At 44.8% G+C, this 13,575-nt stretch overlaps 1 protein-coding gene across 2 annotated transcripts in view; it reads left to right on the top strand.

Moving 5' to 3' along the window:
* Positions 1 to 13,575, top strand: part of ATP6V0D1 (ATPase H+ transporting V0 subunit d1) — an 82,971-nt gene that overhangs the window by 27,477 nt on the left and 41,919 nt on the right. For both annotated transcript variants that reach the window (XM_073307282.2, XM_073307281.2), the window contains exon 2: positions 5,557 to 5,728. In XM_073307282.2, coding sequence (XP_073163383.2) covers positions 5,557 to 5,728 — 172 coding nt within the window. The remainder of the gene's footprint in view (positions 1 to 5,556; positions 5,729 to 13,575) is intronic.

The following is a 13,575-nucleotide window of genomic DNA, read 5'->3' on the forward strand; positions in this document are numbered from 1 at the left end:
GGCTCAGGGTGGGGGGTTGGGGTGCAGAAGGGGGTACAGAGTGCGGGAGGGGGCTCGGGGCAGGGGATTGGGGTGCAGAAGGGGGTACAGAGCGTGGGAGGGGGCTGAGGGCAGGAGGTTGGATAAGGGTTAGTTGGTGAGAGCAAATAGGACACATGCCTGCTTTTGCCAAAAAAGTCAGGGCAATTGGAACAGGGCTTAAAAAAGGCCCTGTCCTGGCTAAAATGGGACGCCTGGTCACCATAGCATTACAGCTTCCCCTACATCCCTCTCCCTTCTTTCTGTGTGAAAGACCCGTGTAAACAGGGCAGAAATGGACTCTGTTGCACACAGCATTGTCAAAGGTGAACTGAAAAAATAAGTGACTACACTTCTCTGGTGTCCCTCCGTTTCAGTGACCCAGTTGGTGGGAAATGTGAGCCAGAAGTGTGCCTTCTTAAAGTGGAGTGTGCCCAGATCTTTAGGATATGTCAACCGCAATAAAATCCTGCGGTACTGAGTCTCGGAGCCTGGTCAGCTGACTTGGGCTTGTGGGTCTTGGGCTGTGGGGCTAAAAATGGCAGTGTAGCCATTTTGGAGTTGGGCTGAAGCCTGGACTCTGAGACCCCGCCAGGGGGTTTCTTATTGCAGTGTAGACCTACTCAGTCCATCACCCTGTAAAGGTATCTTCACCCTCAGTCCCTGGTAGTTGGCCTACCCCATCACTTACCCCCAAGTGCAGAGAACCCATAACTGGCTAGTGAACAGAGTGCTGCTGGCTGTGGGTTGGTTCTGAAAGGCAATTAGTCGTTACATGCCCCCATCTGACAGTGGGGCTAATGAACTAGCAAATGACCTGAAGAAGAGCTCTGCATAAGCTCAGTAGCTTGTCTCTTTCACCAACAGAAGTTGGTCCAATAATAGATATTACCTCACCCACCTTGTCTCTCTAGCAAGTGTTGATACAAACACAAAGGCCTGACTGTGCAGTGAATGAACATGATGCATTCAAGTTCTAACAAAAGAATGAAGTCAGTCACTTCCCAGAAGTAGGTGCCCTGGAGGGCATCTGTCTGGAGAATGTCCTACTGCTTTGTGGTCCTCTCAGTGCTTCCTTTTTACTGGAGTGCTGAATCCTGTTATTGTCTAGAGAGCCTGGGGTGACTAATTTTCCCATCGCTGGGGTCTATAGCATCCTGTGGCATTGCACACTGAGGGCTCTCTACGTCTGAGGGGCAGTGGAAGGGTTAAGCTTCCCCTTTATTCATGTACTTATGTGCTGCTTCTCTGTCCCTGCGGTTCTGGAGTTCATGAACCTTGACTGAGGGTGGTTCCGTTCTTGTAACACGCTCAGTGTGGTGCTCCCCAAAGCCCTTCACCTTCTATCCGTAGCTAGCATGTTGGGTTGATCGGAGGTGTAACACGGGGGCAAGCTAATCTCAGAGTTGTTCCAGTTGCCCCTTCCTTAACTCATCTTCTGGATTGGTATCCAGCCAGAGGGCACCAAAAATGGGGGATCTCTGGCTCCTTTTCCACTCCATGTGTCACTGCCAATAAAGCAGTCTTGAAGGAGAGTGGCTGGTGGGAGCTTGGGTTGTTGGGGGTCAGAGAAGCCACTTCCCTGGCGCACATGTGAGTGTGAAAGTGCTTTACCGCAGGAGGGAAAGGCTCCAGAGGGGCTAGAGTAGTGATGCTTAGACCTTGGGTTCAGGAGGCAAATTAGCAATTAGCATTCCCCAAACGAGCTACTGGTATGTGAATTGTCCTTTATTATTTATGTATTATCACATAATGGTGGTGGAGTCTGCTATAGACCACCGGATCAGGGGGATGAGGTGGACGAGGCTTTCTTTCGGCAACTAATGGAAGTTACTAGATCGCAGGCCCTGGTTCTCATGGGAGACTTCAATCACCCTGATAGCTGCTGGGAGAGCAATATAGCGGGGCACAGACAATCCAGGAAGTTTTTCGAAAGGGTAGGGGACAATTTCCTGGTGCAAGTGCTGGAGGAACCAACTAGGGGCAGAGCTGCTCTTGACCTGCTGCTCACAAACCGGGAAGAATTAGTAGGGGAAGCAAAAGTGGATGGGAACCTGGGAGGCAGTGACCATGAGATGGTAGAGTTTAGGATCCTGACACAGGGAAGAAAGGAGAGCAGGGAACTGATGGGCAGGATCCCCTGGGAGAATAACATGAGGGGGAAAGGAGTCCAGGAGAGCTGGCTGTATTGTAAAGAATCCTTATTGAGGTTACAGGGACAAACCATCCCGATGTGTAGAAAGAATAGTAAATATGGCAGACAACCAGCTTGGCTTAACAGTGAAATCCTTGCTGATCTTGAACACACAAAAGAAGCTTACAAGAAGTGGAAGATTGGACAAATGACCAGAGAAGAGTAAAAAAAAAATATTGCTCGGGCATGCAGTGGTGTAATCATGAAGGCCAAATCATGCCTGGAGTTGCAGCTAGCAAGAGATGTTAAGAGTAACAAGAAGGGTTTCTTCAGGTATGTTAGCAACAAGAAGAAAGTCAAGGGAAGTGTGGGCCCCTTACTGAATGAGGGAGGCAACCTAGTGACAGAGGATGTGGGAAAAGCTAATGTATTCAGTGCTTTTTTTTGCCTCTGTCTTCATGAACAAGGTCAGCTCCCAGACTATTGCACTGGGCAGCACAGCATGGGGAGGAGGTGACCAGCCCTCTGTGGAGAGAAAAGTGGTTCGGGACTATTTAGAAAAGTTGGACGAGCACAAGTCCATGGGGCCGGATGCGCTGCATCCAAGAGTGCTAAAGGAGTTGGCGGATGTGATTGCAGAGCCATTGGCCATTATCTTTGAAAACTCATGGCAATCGGGGGAGGTCCCAGACGACTGGAAAAAGGCTAATGTAGTGCCCATCTTTAAAAAAGGGAAGAAGGAGGATCCTGGGAACTACAGGCCAGTCAGCCTCACCTCAGTCCCTGGAAAAATCATGGAGCAGATCCTCAAGGAATCAATTCTGAAGCACTTAGAGGAGAGGAAAGTGATCAGGAACAGTCAGCATGGATTCACCAAGGGCAAGTCATGGCTGACTAATCTAATTGCCTTCTGTGACGAGACAACTGGTTCTGTGGATGAGGGGAAAGCAGTGGACATGTTGTTCCTTGACTTTAGCAAAGCATTTGACATGGTCTCCAACAGTATTCTTGCCAGCAAGTTAAAGAAGTATGGGCTGGATGAATGGATGATAAGGTGGATAGAAAGCTGGCTGGATTGTCGGGCTCAACGGGTAGTGATCAATGGCTCCATGTCTAGTTGGCAGCCAGTATCAAGTGGAGTGCACCAAGGGTTGGTCCTTGGGCCGGTTTTGTTCAATATCTTCATTAATGATCTGGAGGATGGTGTGGATTGCACCCTCAGCAAGTTTGCAGATGACACTAAACTGGGAGGAGAGGTAGATACGCTGGAGGGCAGGGATAGGGTACAGAGGGCACTAGACAAATTAGAGAATTCAGCCAAAAGAAATCTGAGGTTCAACAAGGACAAGTGCAGAGTCCTGCACTTAAGACGGAAGAATCCAATGCACCGCTACAGACTAGGGACCGAATGGCTAGGCAGCAGTTCTGCAGAAAAGGACCTAGGGGTGACAGTGGACGAGAAGCTGGATATGAGTCAACAGTGTGCCCTTGTTGCCAAGAAGGCCAATGGTATTTTGGGATGTATAAGTAGGGGCACTGCCAGCAGATCGAGGGACGTGATCGTTCCCCTCTATTCGACATCGGTGAGGCCTCATCTGGAGTACTGTGTCCAGTTTTGGGCCCCACACTACAAGAAGGATATGGAAAAATTGGAGAGAGTCCAGCGAAGGGCAACAAAAATGATTAGGGGACTGGAACACATGAGTTATGAGGAGAGGCTGAGGGAACTGGGATTGTTTAGTCTGCGGAAGAGAAGAATGAGGGGGGATTTGATAGCTGCTTTCAACTACCTGAAAGGTGCATCCAAAGAGGATGGATCTAGATTATTCTCAGTGATAGCAGATGACAGGACAAGGAGTAATGGTCTCAAGTTGCAGTGGGGGAGGTTTAGGTTGGATATTAGGAAAAACTTTTTCACTCGGAGGGTGGTGAAACACTGGAATGCGTTACCTAGGGAGGTGGTGGAATCCCCTTCCTTAGAAGTTTTTAAGGTCAGGCTTGACAAAGCCCTGGCTGGGATGATTTAGTTGGGATTGGTCCTGCTCTGGGCAGGGGGTTGGACTAGATGGCCTCCAGAGGTCCCTTCCAACTCTGTTATTCTATGATTTTTCATCATAACTGTTTCTAAGCCACATGAGATCCTGACTACTTCTCCCTGCTAAAAGCTCACTGAGGCAGGGCCTGCAATGAAGCCTGAGACCAAATGTCACGGAGTCCCTGGGCGATGCTCTGGAACTGCTCCCCATGAAGCCAGTCAGGACTCTGGGGTAGTCGCCTTTTTTGTGAGCAGCCTGTCTTCAGGACACACAGCTCACACAGCTTCCACCTTCCTGGGTCTGACCTCGGAGCATTCAGCATCCTCTGCCCCTCCGTGCGCTTCCCCCCAGCGAGTCCACTCAGGTGGGGCTCCTGGGGAAGCCAGAGGGTCCTGCACCCCAACTCCGCAGTCAGACATGACTCTCAGCCAGCCAGTAAAACAGAAGGTTTATTAGACGACAGGAACATGGTCTAAAACAGAGCTTGCAGGTGCAGAGAACGGGACCCCTCAGCTGGGTCCATTTTGGGGGGCAGTGAGCCAGACAACCACGTCTGCACTTCACTCCATGTCCCAGCCAGCCCCAAACTGAAACTCCCTCCAGCCCCTCCTCCTCTGGGCTTTGTTCCTTTCCCGGGCCAGGTGGTCACCTGATTCCTTTGTTCTCCAACCCTTTAGCTCTCACCTTGCAGGGGGGGAAGGGCCCAGGCCATCAGCTGCCAGGAAACAGGGTGTCGGCCATTCTCTGTGTCCAGACTCCTGCACACACCGGCCCTCTAGGGCTCTGCAATGATCATACACCCTTACCCCACCACCCAGATACCCAAGAACTGCCCAGGGGAAACTGAGGCACCCCCATACTATTCAGAGGAAACATTAAGAAGAGTCCCACTTCGTCACACCAAAGCACTGCTGGGCACAATAAAGCCCTTGGTTTTCAGATGTCGGATGTGCTTGTTGACACAGCTCTAAGAATGAGAGTAGCCCTCAAACTCAGGCAGATCACCAGCATGCAGGACTGTAAACATGGGGGTGCAAATTTAAATGGTTAAGGAGAGAGAGGACAAACATGCTTGAGACATCTGAATTTTTTTCTAGGGTAGAGGAGGAGGGCATTGCTTGAGGAAAACAAAGTTGGGACTAAGATAAATGGCTGGTCTCTTCCTGGGTTTGGATTTGCACTTGGCAGGAATTACAATGAGCTGAATTACAAAATACAAAAGCAGAGGTGTCTCTCTGAGCAGCAGGTGTCACTGTGTGCCAGTGTAAGGGGGGAATGCTCAGATCAAAGCACAGTGTTTGCTGGAGCTTTTCCTTTCCATAATAGTTCAAAACAAAAATTTCCTGAATAGTGGTTTCTGCTTTTCAGATTTGAAGCTGCACCTCCAGAGCACGGATTATGGGAACTTCCTGGCCAACGAAGCCTCCCCCCTTACTGTGTCCGTCATAGATGACAAGCTGAAGGAGAAGATGGTGGTGGAGTTTCGTCACATGAGGAACCACGCGTATGAGCCATTGGCGAGTTTCCTGGACTTCATCACGTAAGTACGAGCTGCTCCACAGTAGCACTTGGAAGCAGACTTTGCTGAGTCTTTCTCCCCTGATGGACATAACCGCTCTAGGCTTGCAAGTTTGTGAGTGAAATTGCCCTGGGATCCTGCTGACAGCATCCTCGTCGGCTGCACAGTGTCTTGGGCAGATGTGTATTCAAAAGGCTTCCACTCCAAAGATTCTCCAGTTGTCTCTCCCCTGCTAACACAACTGCCAAGATCTGCTTCAGTACAGACTGACTTAGTCTTCCTTTTTGAAGTTTTCCATGAGCATTGAGATCTTCTAGTTTAAAATAAACCCAAGGAGCTGCCATGCTAGCAGTATTTTTCCCCAGGAATTGAAATGGGGGGGGTTCAAATTTATGGGGCAGTGGGGAGGTCAGGGCCGATGAGGGGTGAGACCGTGAGGGTGAAGGTGGACTGTATGGCACCATAGTAAAAACTGAAAAATATTTCATGACCATTTTATTAGATTTTAAAATCATCACACACATTAAAGTTGGCTACTCAAGACTTCTATGAAGCACTACGTCTACATCCTTCTTGGTTTCTTGTTATAATTTTGCACAACTCTGTTAATGAACTTCTTGTATACAATGTATTCAATTTTGGTGGCTTCTCGTGTGTCAGATACTTCCATTCCTTCAGTTGATATGCTCATTAGTTCATTCACATGATCAGGCAGAAGGTGGCAACTTTCAAAACACAAAATTCTATTCAATGATGAAAAAGAACGCTCAATTGTAGCTGTTGTGACTGGGAGTAGCAAGAGATGAATTCCTGCTTCTTTCAGCCCAGGAAACAGAGTGTAAAGATCGGGTTGAGTCACTGGCGATGATAAAGAAGTTGAAGTCAAATCTTCCTTCATTCATAGTAGGATATTCCACTCTGTGTTCAAATTCTCTATTCTGTCCCAAGCACATGGCAGCTCCATTGCTGATCGTGCCTCACTCCACTCAACTGTTGGTGTTTTATAGGACAGGCATCTGTAAAAGCTACGTAGAAGTTGAGTAGAATCTAGAAGTTGCTGTTACAGATTTTTAAGAATCAAGTCTGTATACTTTTTCAGTTATCTTAACAAACACTTCTTGTCGTCTTCAATTAAGGATTCAATATAAATGCCTTCATTTGTCAGCTTCTGGATGGAAGTCTTTGCTTCTTCCAGTACTTTTTCAATGGATAGCTCTCTGATCCAAATGTAGCTTCTGTTGCTGGGCAAAGATCTACTACTGTTGTAGCAGATGCCTAGATGGTATTGTTTAATGACCCAAGTGGTTTCAACAGTAGACTTATGAGACAGAACGGCAATAGTCTTCTCTGAATGTAGTAGCAAAAGTAATCTACCAGCCTCGCTACTTTGATCCATCCCATCTTGGTAGATACTTTCCAAAGCCAGTAATAATGGCTGGAGTAATTTTAAGACAACAGCCAAGGATCGCTCATGAGAAAGCCAGAGGGTTTTCCCAGGTTGGACTAATTTGAACTTCAGTCCCAGTGTATCTTCTGTATTTTCCAAGATATTCAGTGTTTTTGGACTCTTGCTGAAAAAAGAATATAATGAAGACATTAAATTTGTAGCTTTTTAAATGTCTTTTGAAGAGTCTGCAGCTTATACTAGCGCAAGATGGAGTAGATGGCCTCTGCAGTGTGTATAGGAGAGACTAGGGTTACACTTTTCTCTGAGCAAAGCTTGTGCTCCACCATGTCTTCCAGAGAAGTGTGCAGCTCCATCAAATGCGCAAGCAGTCATCTGTTTGGAGTCCAATTGACAAGCATTTAACTCTTCTAAGATGTGGATTGTCACAGATGCAGCCAATCTGTCTTCTATAACTTGAACATCTAGAAATGCATGTACTGGCTTACCATTGACATCAAGATAATGTACACAATGACTTGATGACTATTTGCATCGGTGCATTCATGTAATTTTTTTGAATGTGGTGAGAGACTTCTTCACTTTTTCAATGGTTGAGTCTTCCACTGTTGCACCACATGTGTCTAGCCAGTCAGTTGAGTTTCCTGCAGAAAGACAGTGAGCATTTGCTGGTCTTGTTCGGAACCAGTGTTCAGCTTCAGGATGAACAAGTGACAGTGCATTTAACATTGGCCTCCAGTTTGTAGTGTGGTATCTCTTGCTTAAATAGAAAGGCCATGTTTGGTCACATGACCTGTGTTATGTAACAGCCTCATTAACACTCACCGGTGTTGTCCTTGGTCAGTGGAGACTCCGAGTTCAGAGCTGCTTTCATGTGAGTTCACCTCCCAGCTGGGGGGCAAGAAGGCACCTCGCTCATTCCTCCAGCTGCTCGCTGTTCGCTCTGGCCACTGTTGTTGTTTTGTGCCACTGTTCACTCCATCGCTCTGCTTTAAGGCCCTTCACAGTCCATAGCCATTCTACCTGTCGTCGTCTCTTACAATTTGAGATGTTGACTCCCACATCATATTGGCCCCTGATGCCAACCTCCATCGCCCCCTTGTTAAATTTTTAGGTGAACAACTTGGTGCTTTTTTTCCCGTGCTGCCCCACATGCTTGGCGAGATCTGCAAAACTAGCTCCTAGTTCTCTCCTTCATCATGAGGCCTACAAGAAACTTGAGCACCGCCTGTCACGCTGACCAAGATTGTCTGTTTCCTTAGACCAATGGAGGGAGTATGTCAGTATTGTGTCATTGGTCTCCTGTCTTGTACTTAATTGTAAACTCTTGGGGGGAGGGGCTCTTTTTTGTTCTGTGTCAGTCCAGCACCTGGCGCGATGGGGCCCTCATCCATTACTGAGGCTCCTAAGAGCTACCATGATTCAAGTAGCAGTCCAGCCACAGGACAGAGAATTTCACCTTGTGATTCTTTCATAGTCCAGTAATCTCCGGTTGAGCTAGAGGATCTTTTAGAAAGACATCCAATCTTGATTTAAAGACCTCAAATGACAGACTCAACCATACTGCTGATTTAGTTGTTCCAATGGTGGAATGCCTTCACCATTAAAACCTTGCCCCATATTTCCAGCTTTAATTTGTCTAGCTTCAGCTTCCAGACACTGGATCTTGTTATGCTTTAGTCTGCCTGATTTCAAGAGCTCTCTGCTATTGGGAAAACTTCTCACTATATGGGGGCTAGTAGACAGTGAGCAAGTCATGTCGTAAGCCTCTCTTGGGTAAACTGAATTGAACTTCTCTAATTTCACTGTCGAACTGGGTTTTCTTTGAATTGTTCTTTTGGTTCTTCTCTGAACCCTTTCCAGCTTTGGACACCAGCAGTGGACACGGCGTCCAGTAACAGTCTCAACGATGCTGTATGCCCAGGTAATACCTTCTCCCTGCTCCTTCTCCTGTCTATGCATAATGGTCACAGCAGCTGCCTTAGCACAGCATCATGCTAGAAGCTGATGTTGGCTTCTACCGTGATCCAAGTCCTTTTCAGAGTTGCTGCTTTCCAGCATGCAGCCCCCTCCACCTGTAAGTGGGCCCTAGATTCTTTGTTCCTAGATTTACAAGTCTGCGTTTAGCTATAATAAAATACATGTTTCTGTACTCCTTTTACTGTGCAGTCCAGATTGTGCTGTGTATGTGACCAGTCCTTATTATTTATCACCCAACCAGTCTGTCTACAAGCTATATCAAGAATTTATTTTTTTTCCTGAATATTTGATAGAGCTTTTGAATTGAGATTGGCCACGGCAGATCCCTGCAAGATTCCCCTTGAAACACCCCTATTGCCAATTGCTTTTTGAGATATGTCAGCTAGTTTGTCATCCCTTGAATATGTGCTACACTGATTTTATGTAGTGCTAGTTTTTAATCAGTCTTTCCATGCTAAATCAAAGTATTTCATTACCTTAATAAACCAAACTTGTAATCTCTTCAGATACCAAGTTCATTTCACAAGTTCTGTTTTCCATACAATCCTATTGATTGGTACAGATTATATTTCCACTCTTAGATAGTTCTGTATCACCCCCTTCATTGTTTTTTTACTTGGGGTTGGCTGTCTGATCAATAACTGCTTGGCTTATCCCATTTGTCCCCTTAAAATATTGGAACAATATTGGATTTTTCCCTGTCCCCAAGAGCTAACCCTAGTTCTTTAAGGTTTATTAAAACACATGTACAAGTTTTCTGTGCTTGCTGATTTTCAATGATCTAAATTGAATAGATGCTGTTTATAATCCTCTTTATTGTTGAAATAGAAAGTACCTTCTCATTACGATACAGCATCCAGCTTTTCCAAATACTGGTAATAAATATTTATTGAGCACTTCTGTCTTCTCGGCTTTATTACTGACAACTGACTATCTGTAACTTGGAATGGACCCATACCATTGTTAAGATTTTTTTTTTTTAAACCCTATAGGCCAAATATTTTTCACAGAAACCTTTGTAGCTTCCTTTATTAAGTGTCTGCTCTTCTTAACTTATAATTTATATTCATTGCCATCAACTGATCTTAGTTTCCATTTTCTGTGGTGCTTTTTAAGTGTGAAAGGGTGCAGGGGGGGTGTGCCAATTTTTTTGCCATCTTGGCAAATGTATTTTAGATTTTAAAGCTGAAATCTAACAAACTAGGTTTGCCAATTTGATAGTGTTATAGCCAATATTAGACTGAATCTAATAGGATAACCCCTTCTTATTGAGTCCAGGGAGCATTAGCTTACTAACTTTAACACTAGGTTCTTTTCAGGTCAACTTTTAACTTGAACAGTATTTCTCAAATCAAAACACTTTGTTGTTGTTAACCAATCAGTTTATTAATGCACCCAGAACCACATCAACATACTTCACCAATAAAGCGTAGACACAACCAATGTTCTAGGTGTGTACTGATCACACCAATACCAACTTGCAATCAATTATCCCAGACTGTGACTGCGGCTCAGCAGTTATACCAAGGAACAGTGCAAATCACCAAGATTTCTTATTGTAGTTAGTTATAATAATCATAGATTCATAGATATTTAGGTCAGAAGGGACCATTATGATCATCTAGTCTGACCTCCTGCACAACGCAGGCCACAGAATTTCACCCACCCACTCCTGCGAAAAACCTCTCACCTATGTCTGTGCTATTGAAGTCCTCAAATCGTGGTTTAAAGACTTCAAGGAGCAGAGAATCCTCCAGCAAGTGACCCGTGCCCCATGCTACAGAGGAAGATGAAAAACCTCGAGGACCTCTTCCAATCTGCCCTGGAGGAAAATTCCTTCCCGACCCCAAATATGGCAATCAGCTAAACCCTGAGCATATGGGCAAGATTCATCAGCCAGATACCACAGAAAATTCTTTCCTGGGTAACTCAGATCCCACCCCATCTAATATGCCATCACAGGCTATTGGGCCTATTTACCATGAATATTTAATTACCAAAACCATGTTATCCCATCATACCATCTCCTCCATAAACTTATCCAGTTTAATCTTAAAGCCAGATAGCTCTTTGGCCCCCACTGCTTCCCTTGGAAGGCTGTTCCAAAACTTCACTCCTCTGATGGTTAGAAACCTTTGTCTAATTTCTAGTCTAAATTTCCTGGTGGCCAGTTTATATCCATTTGTTCTTGTGTCCACATTGGTACTGATCTTAAATAATTCCTCTCCCTCTCCGGTATTTATCCCTCTGATATATTTATAGAGAGCAATCATATCTTAGGCTAAACAAGCCAAGCTCCTTGAGTCTCCTTTCATAAGACAGGTTTTCCATTCCTCGGACCATCCTAGTAGCCCTTCTCTGTACCTGTACCAATCATAAATTCTTTAGTACCTAACACACTTATCACACTTCCAGTATTTCTCCAAGGAGTAAGGATGTACTTGTCTTCAAGGCACTTGTGGGAATATGTGAGCCCTGCTATTTGAATGCACTGGTCCAAAAGGACACATTTAGAATATCAAAAGCAATTGCTTAAAGTTAAGGCTCAAATCTCACTGGGTCAATTTGCTTGGACTTATATAGGAGGGAATGCATACAGCACTAGTTAAAATCTAAAATATGGTCATGTGAGGTCTCACTAAAGAATGCAGACTCAGCAAGGTAGCCCTCAGTTATATATGTTAACGAACAAAAGGGGAAATACAGTCTTTGAAATCACAAAAAGAAAAGGAGGACTTGTGGCACCTTAGAGACTAACAAATTTATTAGAGCATAAGCTTTTGTGAGCTACAGCTCACGTCATCGGATTTTGAAATCACAGAATCATAGGACTGGAAGGGACCTTGAGAGATCATCTAGTCCAGTCCCCTGCACTCAAGGCAGGAGTAAGTATTATCTAGACCATCCCTGGCAGGTATTTATCTAACAAGTCTCGGTGAAATCTCCAATCTGAGTAATTACCTGTCGTGTCTTGCTTACAACACTCCTGCTAATACATCCCAGAATTATGTTCCCTTTTTTTTTTTTTTTTTTTTTGCAACAGTGTTACACTGTTGACTCCTATTTAGCTTGTGATCCCTATGACCCCCAGATCCCTTTCTGCAGTACTCCTTCCTCGGCAGTCCTCTCCCATTTTGTATGTGTGCAACTGATTTGTTCCTTCCTAAGTGGAGGACTTTGCATTTGTCCTTACTGAATTTCATCCTGTTTACTTCAGACCATTTCTCCAGTTTGTCCAGATCATTTTGAATTTTAATCCTGTCCTCCAAAGCACTTGCAACCCCTCCCAGCTTCTTCTAGTCCTGTTAACCCTGGGGTGAGGGTAGAGTCCTTTTTTCATATGGCTGGTCCAGGCATCCATCATACTGGGATTCTGCAACTTAGTGGGTTCAGTCAGTGCTTGGTCACGGGATGCTGGACAAAGGGCAAGGCTGTCCATGGAGGTCCAGTGAGCTCTGGGGTCCCACATGTTGACCTCAAGTTTATGCATCCTGACTCCACAGCTCTTGGGAGAGGACCACCAGCTGATTTCTGTTGGCTATTTTCCAACTGAGTTCTCAGATTTCATCTTGCTGCTTCTGTTGGCATCCAGAAGATGGTGTTAGTGTGTAACACATTTCTTCAGTCCTTGTCTTATCAGAGGCTTTTTATATTAGATTCATTTTAAGGATTGTATTTCTGTATCAGCTTGTGGTGTTAATTCAAATTAAGCAATTTCTTTTAATAAATTAAACTTTATACCCTGGTTTGGTGATTTTTTTGTGCTATTCAATGCCTGTCTCTCCTAGAATGCAACAATAATTTGTATTCCATACATTCTTTGACTGTATAGGAACTTCTCACATTATTTCGGGCTTACAATAGAATAATAAATGTTATTCATATAGAGAGAGTTTGTCTGAGTCACAGGGCAGGCAAATGTGCAGCTTCTGATTTTGAGGTGAAAGACATGACTGGAGAAAACATGGCGTATTAGATTTATATGGCAAACAAAGTATAGTTGGTCACTTGGGGTGAAAACATGTGATTTGCATTTCTTGGGTTAACAAGCAGTGCCTCCAATCTCACAAGTTACTTCTAGTTGGCTTAACTCACAGCTTCCCCTCCCATCTCTTGATCTACTCATAGTGGGCTACTTTTGCATTGCAAAGCATAGTGTTGGGTAACTTTTTTGGAGTTCTTTTCAGTTATGTTGGAAGGGTGAAAGAGATTTTATCCATATACAAACTATGAGACTCTTGCCAAGGCAGTTAATATTGAGCCATTTTATTTTCTGTTCTTGGAAAGTGGAACTCCTAATCTTAGCTGATCTGTGGGTCCTTAGACAAAGTGTCTCATGATGTGAATAATTTTCCTATTGTCTTTACTTACTAGGTAGATCCTAGTTTGGGATAAACAGAGGTGGAGAGCTTTTCTAACTTTTCAGGGCCAGGGGGAATTAATAGTTATTAGTCATTCAAGTTCTCTGTACTCCTTACAGCTC

Source organism: Lepidochelys kempii, chromosome 12 (genome assembly GCF_965140285.1).
Source record: "Lepidochelys kempii isolate rLepKem1 chromosome 12, rLepKem1.hap1, whole genome shotgun sequence".
NCBI lineage: Eukaryota > Metazoa > Chordata > Testudines > Cheloniidae > Lepidochelys > Lepidochelys kempii.